The sequence below is a fragment of the Grammomys surdaster genome, unplaced genomic scaffold (assembly GCF_004785775.1).
Source record: "Grammomys surdaster isolate TR1022 unplaced genomic scaffold, NIH_TR_1.0 169, whole genome shotgun sequence".
Classification (NCBI taxonomy): domain Eukaryota; kingdom Metazoa; phylum Chordata; class Mammalia; order Rodentia; family Muridae; genus Grammomys; species Grammomys surdaster.
The window spans coordinates 7,495,912-7,506,139 of record NW_021604617.1 but is presented as its reverse complement, the minus strand read 5'-3'; the positions used below and the strand labels follow the sequence as shown (position 1 = coordinate 7,506,139).

The 10,228-nt window shown below is 43.9% G+C and overlaps 1 protein-coding gene across 3 annotated transcripts in view; it reads left to right on the top strand.

The window, feature by feature from the left end:
• Nucleotides 1-234: 234 nt before the first annotated feature.
• Treml4 (triggering receptor expressed on myeloid cells like 4) overlaps nt 235-10,228 on the top strand; it is an 11,168-nt gene continuing 1,174 nt past the window's right edge. The window contains exons 1-5 of one of the 3 annotated variants that reach the window (XM_028766597.1): nt 235-490; nt 698-1,042; nt 5,585-5,635; nt 5,863-5,974; nt 8,830-8,959. In XM_028766597.1, coding sequence (XP_028622430.1) covers nt 430-490; nt 698-1,042; nt 5,585-5,635; nt 5,863-5,974; nt 8,830-8,959 — 699 coding nt within the window. In that variant the 5' untranslated portion in view covers nt 235-429. Of the gene's footprint in view, nt 491-623; nt 1,043-5,584; nt 5,636-5,862; nt 5,975-8,829; nt 8,960-10,228 lie in introns of those variants that run through there. The other 2 variants (XM_028766598.1, XM_028766599.1) reach the window with 2 other exon arrangements.

Here is a 10,228-nt window from a genome sequence, read left to right as displayed (position 1 = left end):
TAGGGATGGGGATTCCCAGGACTCTGGCCACGCCTCTAGGGACCTTTAACCTTTCTCAGGGAAAAACAAAAGAGGAACGGGACTCTTACTTCTCATATTTTTTTTCTAGAGTGTTTTTTTTTTGTAGCAACAATGGAGAAATGTGATTGGTACATGGTGTGGAGTGGCTGAGATGGGGAGAGGATGAGCAGGGGTGAAGTGTGAGGGCCAGAGATGGACCCTGCAGCTTGCAGTCTCTGGTGCAGGCCTGGCTACTGTTCCTCTCATGGGTCCATAGGCCCGCCTTCCCAGGCTGCCCACTTCCCCAACCAAAGCTCTGATCTTCCTTGGTTCTTACATCTCACAGATGCTGAGTCTTAGGGGAAGACTCTTGCTAGTTCAGAGGCCTCCTCTTTTTCTCCTCTCTTCCATTGCAGAGTCTGGACTGGTATGGCCCGGAGGTGCTCAGATCTGCTATGTGCTCCTGTGCTGCTGGTGCTCCTGGCCTCAGGTGAGATGATTCAGGGCACAAGGGGTTGAGAGGTGGGATAATAGGACAAGGGCTGGGCAGGAAGCAGGTTGACCCTGTGACCAGGGCTGGCTTTGGGGCTGTGTTCTGTGTTTGGGTGTTGGAAGTCATTGTCTTGGCTTCCTCAGCCCAAGAAACAAATGTATACAGCTGGAACTCTGACCTCTGACCTGACGGTTTGTCATCCAGATGTCTGGGCATCCACAGTCACATCTGAAGAGCTTCATGGAATGGTAGGACAGAGCCTGTCTGTGCAGTGCAAGTACACGTCTGAGGAAGGGCCTTATGTGCTGAAAATGTGGTGTCGGCAGACATCCCCAAATAGATGTAGTAGAGTGGTCACTACCTCCGAGCCTCGGAAAGCAGTCAGGAAATTACAGCACAGCATCTGGGATGATCCTGAAGCTGGCCTCTTCAACATCACCATGACTCAGCTAACAGAGGAGGACTCGGCGTTCTACTGGTGTGGTCTGTATAGTGCTTCCCGCAGAGAAGTAACCGTCCTCAGAAACATCAGCCTGGTAGTGTCTCCGGGTAAGCCCTTTCTTGGAGATTCAACCCCCTTCTAGGGACCAAGCACAATATACATCCCTGATCCCTTCCTTCTCTTTGTGACCCCTAATCTTGACACCTGATTTGACTGAGGAGAGACAGCTTTCAATCTCTGTCACGCCTGGCTCTGCGTTGAGAAAGAATGTTTAAGTTTCATGGGGTAGGCACCTGGAGTCTCTCTCCGATTCTTATTTAGTTTATACTAGCAACTTTAATCCCAACATTTGTGAGGCAGAGGCAAGTGGATATGAGTTTGAGGCCAGCCTAGTCTAAATAGTGAGGTCCAGGCCACCCAGAACTACATAGTGAGACTCTGTCTCAAAAAAAAAAATGTTGGAATGTTTTTATTTTAAATTATGTGCACATGCCACATGTGTACCAGTGCCCATGAAAACCAAAGACTAGGATCCCCTTGCAGCTAGAGTCACACGCTGCTGTGAACCACTCAGTGTGGATGCTGGAAACCAAACTCAGATCCTCTGCAAGAGCCTTCTGTGTGCTCAATGGCTGAGCTATCTCTCCAGCCCTCCTACCCACTTTCTTACTTAGGCAGACCTGAGGTACAAATTCCTACTGGCCCAAGGGCCCCTGGGGTCTTGCTTGCCAGGGGCCAAGCCTGGCATGGTCCTGTTTTGTTCTCGTTTCTCCTTGAAGCAGCAGAGGGGAAAGAGCGTGGGCAAAGGATAAGACTTTTGTCTTACGAGATATTTAGAGTTTTGCTGTATAGTAATAAAAAGTTTACTTATCTAAGTCTAACTTGCTTTGCTACTGTAGCTGACCTGCCTTCTGTGTCCTCTGAGGCCAGGAACTGCAGTCTCTGGCATTTAGCACCTCACCCTAAAACAGCAGGAGATTAAGTAAAGGATTAATTGCTAGAGACTTCTCCCTTTTTCCAGATGCCTCTCGTTTGTCAGGCTAGGGGGAAGTTTGGAGAAAGAAACTTGAACCAGGAGAAGAGAATCATGCTCACTGAAGGAAAAACTTTTACATAAGAAAATACGCATAAACTCGAATAAAATCATTCAGATTCACACATGCATATTTATACGTTTACATTCAAATCGGTTGGGTCCAGATTTCATACATTCTCACAATTACATACTTACACACAACCACACTTACACATGCATTTGGAGCAAAAGACCAAGCATCAGTGCAGAGAGAACTCAGTCATTCTGGGTGACAAATGAGCTCCAATCTTTACTGCATAGAGAAAGAAAAGGCTTCTACCCCTTGGATGCTAAATGAATTAAACCCACGTTTTAAAGAAGAAAGTTTTGTTCCTTTCATAAGACTAAGCCTCACTGTTCTGTCCCATGGTAAGGAGAAGCCTACCTGCCCTTCTGCTCTCTGCAGCTTCTTCTTTTTTTTCCTCTTTTCTTCTGCATTCTGCACATTGCCCTCTTAGTTTTTTATGTTACCTATAGTCTCTAAATTATTGCACTCTGTGCTCTCCTTTTAATCTTGCTCTCTCCTCCTGCTCTGATGTCACAATAATGCCCTTACTCTCAATGCCTTTTCTCCAATGCTATGCCTTTACTTCAAGTTCTTATGGAGTTCAGTTCTGTCTAAAAAATTCTCTTGTGTGTTGACTAAAAATTTGTCCTCCGTTCTGTTCTAAATCAGTTCTGTTCAGATCATGTCTAAAAAAAATGTTCTGTCTAAAAGTTCTCCTCAGCTCAGCTCTGACTCTTCTCTTTGTCCTCAGCACTTAGGTGTCTTTCAGAATACATGATCACATGGTAAAAAGTTCATCACAAGTTTACACATAAGTTCAAATAGAAGTTCACAACAGAGAATGTTTACATGCAAATCCATTAGGAGTAATTATCTGGCTAAACACCTGACACAACTCCACAGGTTCATAGAGAATTAAAACCCATAACTAAGTTAGTTGCTCGTAAAGTTTTATATAGATAAACCCAGTCACTATTTTATCTTCTCCCCTATTACCTATAATAAATCATTAACTCCTTTTTTATAACCTTTGACTAATGGTTTTACAACCTCTTGAAATGTGCTCTGAGTAGTAGAATGTCTGTAGCAATTAACTGTCGATACTAAAGACTGGCAGAGTTCTCATTGCAGTTTTGGCTATCAGAAAGGAGTTAATAGTGTTATTAAAACAGCTTAATAATTATTATGAATTAAGGAATTCTTATAGGATCATCATTGAGTGTAAAGCAACCATCCAGTTTTCTATACAGCATTACTACAAGACAGTACACCTTTGTCATTCTGCAGAGATCGGCTCTAAAGGGTAGGCTAATATCTAGTGATTGTTATGTATGTGATAAGAACAGGAAAAGCACATTAACAGCAAGAATCTTTCCTAAAATGATTTTCTCCTGGGCCTTGCCTACTGAAGTTCCATCATAAATTTTAAACTAAGGTGGAGTCATCTCAGGAAGATCACCTGCTAGTCATTAGCTTGTTGTCTCTTGACATATGCTCTAAGCCCCCGGTTGGGGGTTGGACTTTATTTTCTCTTCAGGACCCCACACAGTCATCTTCTCCTTTTCTCTTATACCCTTGCCCACTCTTCCTTCATCTGGCTCCAAACAAAGATGAGTAGGTTATTGAGGAGGAAAGAGTGATGGTCAGGCAAGGGGAGGAGCCTGAGACTCAGTAGGGCCTTCCCCTTGGGTGGATACCCTAGAGACTAAGCAATGAGAAAGTTCCACTCAGGGCTTCAGATATAGAGAAATAAAGTGTGCTATCAGGTCTACCATAACCCACTTCCCACTGGGAGGCCAGATTTGATTTCTGCTATATACATAATGCTCCCCTGCCAATCTGAGCAGTTGTCAGAACCAAACCAAACAACATCCAAACCCTCAACATCACTGCCTACCAGGGAAACATGAATGAAAACCATTGTGAGATATCATATCACTCTGTAAAAATCACCCTTCCACAAAAGACAAACAATAAGAGGTGCTGGGGAAGACTCAGAGAAAGCCTTATGTGTAGCCATTTGTACATGTAAATTAGCACAGTTGTCATTGTGACAACAGCCTGGAACTACTACTATATGTCTTACCAGCCTATGGTCCCAGTTATTGGGAAGTGGAGATAGGTAGATCACAAGTTCACCATCTTGAGCTATGAAGTAAGTTTGAGTTCAGCCTGGGCTACAAGGAACCCTGACTTAAAAACAAAGTGCTAGCCAGTATGGTGGTGCAAGCCTTTAATCCCAGCACTCAGGAGGCAGAGGCAGATGGATCTCTGTGAGTCTGAGGCTACCTTGGTCTACCAAGGGAGTTCTGGGCAAGTCAGAGCTACACAGTGAGATCCTATCTCAAAACCACCAATCAACAATAACAAAGCGCTGATTTGATAGACATCGGACTAGATTGGTGGTTACCAGAAGCTGAGGGAGGAGCCAGGAAGACTGAGGGCGGGGCTTGGGTGAAGACTATTGAGTGACATGAAGGGGACAGAAATTCTAATACTGTGCTGCACAGACTTCAGATGACAATAATGTGCTATTTGCTTCTGATTATTAAAAATGTAGAATATTTATTTATCTTATTTTATACATATGCATGTTTTACCTGCATGTATAGCTGTGTAACACATATGTTTGGTGCCCATGGAGGTCAGAGGAGGATCTGAGTCCTCTGGAGCTGGAGTTATGGATGGTTGTGAGCCACTCTGTGGGTGCTGGGAATCAAAGGCTTGTCCTATATCTCCTATCCCCTATCAATCATCTATCTATCTATCTATCTATCTATCTATCTATCTATCTATCTATCATCTATCTATCATCTATCTATCTATCATCTATCTATCTATCTATCATCTATCTATCATCTATCTATCTATCATCTATCTATCTATCTATCTATCTATCTATCTATCATCTATCTATCATCTATCTATCTATCTATCATCTATCTATCTATCTATCTATCTATCATCTATCTATCATCTATCTATCTATCTATCTATCATCTATCTATCATCTATCTATCATCTATCTTATTGTCCCATATCTGCAAGAGCAGCTAGTGCTTTAACCATCTCTCTAGCCTCTGCCTACTTTTAAAAGACTACAAAAAAGGATTTTAAATGGTTTTACCATGAAGAAATTATAAATGTCAAGTACACAGCTAACTTCAATTTGAATGTCATTCCATATATACAACATATATTGAAACAGTAAATGGCGTAGCACAGATGTGTGAAATCCCCTTTTAAAATTTATAACTATATTAATGATGATAATAATAATTATTCTTACTATTGCTATTGCTATTATCATTGTGTGTACTAGGGCATGGGCCATAGTACACATGTGGGGATCAGAGGACAACTTTTGGGAGTTGCCTCTTTCCTTCCACTGTGGGTTCTAAGGCTCAAAGTCAGGTCATCAGATTATCTCAGCAGCCCATAAATACGTAAGTCTTAGGTTAAAGATTTTAGGTCCGGTCAACCCTGAGCCTCCTGCATCTTTCACAGATTAGTGTCCAGACTTCATTCTCCCGTTTATGCATAGTTATCTTGTCTTTTCTTCTCTAGCCTCATCAACTCTTCCTTCACAGACAATTTCTTGGCTCCCAGAAAGTACAGGTAGGTTTCCCAGGAGGACAGGGGGCTAGCCAGGCAGTTTAGGGAGGGTAAGGTTACGGGAAGCCTGCTTTAATGGTTGATGCCCTTACATATGTAAACACATTAAGTATAAAGATTTTAGGTGCAGGTAGCCCTGGCCTGAGGTGAGGTGTGCTCCTGTCTAACCCTTCTCTATTTTCTCTCATGCTCTCGGGACCCATTCTTGGTCTCCACCCTGGTCCTCTAAGCAGCCACCATCTTTTCGTCCTTCTTCGTTCTGACCACCTCTCCTGAGGAGATCACTGACCCTTCCGTCAATGAGGAGATCACTGACCTTTCCGTCAATGGCTCTGAGCACAGGTGAGTTGGGATGCTTTTAGAGGACAGAGTCCTGGGAAAGGATGCCCAGGGAGCTCCTGTAGTGAAGGATCATCCTCAGGATGGCTGGGCATCGAGCTCTTCAGAGGCACCCCCAGGTCCAGACATGGAGGTGGAGAAAGAAAAACTGGGGCCTGGGGAGCAGGTCCTATGTATTGGAAGAGCTGTAGAAAAGGCAGAGAGGATCAGAATGAGTCTGAATCTCTATAAGGAAGGATGAAAAAGGAAGAGATATTTGAAGAAAGAGTCAATATAAATTTCAGAGAGTTGTAAGGAAAGGAACGCTCTCAGGTAACAAAGACTCACAGGAGGCTAGGGAGTTGACTCAATGATCAGTGTTTGCTACGTGAGCAGGGACCGTGAGTATCCGAGTTTGGGTCCCGACACCCACATAAAAAGCTGGGTATGGCAGATCTGTATCTGGAATCCCAGTGCTGGGAGGAAGAGACAGGCAGGTCTCACAGACTCAGTGGCCAGTCAGCAGACTCTCCAGCCAGTGAGCTTTAGGTTAAGCAAGAGATCTTGTGTCAGAAAGTAGAGAAAGAAACTATATCAGTGCTTGCTCTCTCTCTCTCTCTCTCTCTCTCTCTCTCTCTCTCTCTCTCTCTCTTTCTCTCAATCTGTCTATCTCTGTCTCATTTTATCCCTCCATCCTTCTCTCCTTCCTTATCCCTTTCTCTCTCCTTATCTCTCTTACTCATTAAAGACATTGGAGAGAGAGAGAGAGAGAGAGAGAGAGAGAGAGAGAGAGAGAGGAGCCATTCCCACAGACACAGACACGCAGATGGACATCTGTAGATCTAGTTCCTGATTTGAGAATGTCAAGACCAGAACATTCTGGAAACTTAAAGATTATCTACAAAAGAACAAGAATGAGATTTCATATCAAATGTAATGAGATAGCTAAAGCCATCGGACCCCCACACACCCATGAGTAAGAAAGATGGTGAGATTGCAAAACATTAAGAAGATTTTTTAAATGAAGACCATAAAAACCTGTACATGTTTCTTTGAAAAGTTTTAGCACACTAGATATACTGCAGTCACGACCAAGATAATATATATATAAACACTCAGCACTGAGGAAGTAGAGGCAGGTGGATCTCTGTGAGACCAAGACCAGCCTGGACGACAGAGCAACTTCTAAGGTCAGGGCTATACAACCAGCTCTAAAAACCAGAACAGAAACAGAAAAAAAAAATCCAACCGACTTCTCCAAATCCAATAAACAATCAAGCAACAACAAAACCAGAAACAAGAAATGCCCCCAGAATCAAGCAACCATGAAGTCTCATTAAAAAGTTAGGCAAGGTTGTCAGGTGCAAGATCAACAAAGATCATGCCCGGGGTTAATTCCCAGCACTCCCGACAGGCTATAATTCTAGTTCCTGAGACCTGACATTTATTTCTGGCCTCTGTAGGCGTGCATATGGTATACATACATATGTGCAGGCCAAACATTCGTACAAAATATAAAATAAATAAACAAATAGCTACCTCTGAGAACAGTGCGGCACAGGTACAGGAAGTGAGCCTGTCGTACTCATGCCTGTAATCCCTGTATTGGGGGGTGGAGACTAGGAGATCAGGAGGTAAAGGTCATCCTGCCCCACACAGAGAGTCTGAGGACGGCCTGAGCTACATAAATCTCTATCTTTAAAAAAAAAGATGGAGGACCCTAATGAGAGGGACAGAGCACCAGGAGGGAGCATGTAAACAGATCTGTGGAAATGCAGGGACAGATTATAACATATAGTGATATCCATAAACAGTGGGGCAAGGTCTCGTTATTTGGAAGACTAGCTACATAACTTAAGAATGAACCCCAGCCAGGTCTTCTGCCACTGTACACAATGCTGAATCCTGGGCAGATTAAAATTGCATATCTATGAAAAATAAACCTAAGTTAATTTTTAAAAAGACGTGGCTGGGTGTGATGGTGCATGCCTTTAATCTCAGCACTTCAAAGGAAGAGACAGGGGGATTTCTGTAAGTTTGAGGCTAGCCTGGTCTACATTAACAAGTTCTAGGATAGACAGCACTACATAATGAGACCCTATCTCAAAAAAAAAGAAAGAAAGGAAGGAAGGAAGGAAGGAAGGAAGGAAGGAAGGAAGGAAGGAAGGAAGAAAGAGCAGATGAATATCTTGGTGAAGAGGAGGAGATATTTTTATTTTTATTTTTTACAGAAACATTAAAAATGTACATATGGGGGTTAAGTTAAATAAAGTACATGAAGGAGGGAGGGATTGCACTCAACAAGCAACATTATGGGAGATGTTTGCAAGCAGATGAGAGACTGAAGAAATTAATTAAAAGACAAACACGGCAGGGCAGTTATGGTCCTCAAATGGGAAAACAATGGCCAATCCAGTGGGACTAGGTAGACAACAAGGGAGATAACAGAAAATCTAAAAGGCAAACTTGTGTACTCACACGTGTCGATAAGTAAAATCTTCAGGAAGCACCACGTCACACCGTCACAATGAGCAAAGTGGTCAGGCATGAGCTCTGGTCCTGGGACCACCTCTTCCCAGCAGGTCAAAACATGGACCAGCTTGATGGCTTCTTAGCTAATGAGGTGAGGCAGTTCCTTCTCCCAGCTCAGTCCAGATCCCCAGCCAGAGGTTTTAACTCTTCCAATTGTGTGTCTTATAACCTGGTTTCCTCTCAGGCCCAGGGACCCCAGAGTTCCCTTCCAGATTGTGTTCATTGTCCCTTTGGACAATGGGTAGGTCAGTATGCACATAAACTCCAGCTACAAGGAAATGGCTTAGGATCACAAAGGAACAGGGGACATCCCAACCCAGGCTTCTCTATCTGCTTCCTGCCTCCAGAAACCAAAGTTCTTCCTCTCCTGGCCGGACCTCCCCGGGGCTTCTGGTCTTTGTGCAATATGGACTCCTCCTGCTCAAGGGCCTGATGCTATCAGTTTTCTGTGTGCTCCTTTGCTGGAGGCGTGGCCAGGTGAGTGGCCTGACTGGGGTGGGGCTGCTCTGTAGGGTCTGCCCAATGATCTATGACAACCGTATTTTCAGTTTCAAGTGAGTTTATTTATTACGTATACAGCAAGCCAAAGTAAAAACATATATACTAAATAGCAGAGAGATAGCAAACTATCATAAAACAAGGCTCTTAAAACATGTGGCAAAAAAGGGAGGAAGCCCCATTGAGGCACTAGTGAGAGTTTCCAAGAGACAGAGTTCCTGGCAGAGCCATCTTCCCTTGGGTGAGGCTTCAACAGAAGAACAAAGAAACAAACAGGACAGACACAGATACCATCAAATCAACCAGGAAAGTTGAAGCAGCCAGCTGGGTCCCAGATGAGCTTTGCCTTCATGGATGAGCTTCCCATGGCTGGAATTCCAGCTTCTCTGACTCTACACTTTCATACTGTGTGGTAAACAACAGTAACTTCTGCTAGAGACACTAATCTGGTGGTTTGAACAGAAATGGCCCACTCATGTGTTTGAATGCTTGGCCCATAGGGAGGGGCACTATTAGGAGGTGTGGCCTTGTTGGAGGAAGTGTGTCACTGTGGGGGCAGGCTTTGAGGTCTCCTATGTTCAAGCTACACCCAGTGTGGCATACAGTCTCTTTCTGCTATCTGCCCATCAAGATGTAGCACTCTCAGCTCCTCCAGCACCCTGTCTGTCTGCGTGCCGCCATGCTTCCCTACAAAGACAATAATGGACCAAACCTCTGAAACTGTAAGCTAGCCCCAATGAAATGTCATCCTTTATATATGAGGCTCTTCACAGCAATAAAACCCTTACTAAGATCATAACCTTCAGGCTGTGTTCTATAACACAGAAGCATGGTGTTTTCAGCTGTGGCCCGTTCTGCTGTTCTCTTCCTCCCCGTTTAAGGTTAGGTTGTCCATTCCCAGACAAGAGGCTTGGAGGGCACTTTGAAACAAACCTGCTATCTCAATGGAGCATGATGGACTCTTACTTCCAGAGGCAGCTCCTCAGGAAGCTCAGACAGCGCACGTGTATATATTAGTGTAACACATCACAGGGGCAGTAGAGCTGGGGTCACAACTCTCCCAGGGAATATACCTAAGAAGATGGATGGGTAAGATCTTAGCAGAGATAAATAGAAGTATCATTTCTTGGGCTCTCAGTCCATTCCTCAGAAAGCATCCTCTGAGGAGGAGAGAGGCCTAGGGCCCTTGTTAGAAATCAATCTCTCTCTCTCTCTCTCTCTCTCTCTCTCTCTCTCTCTCTCTCTCTC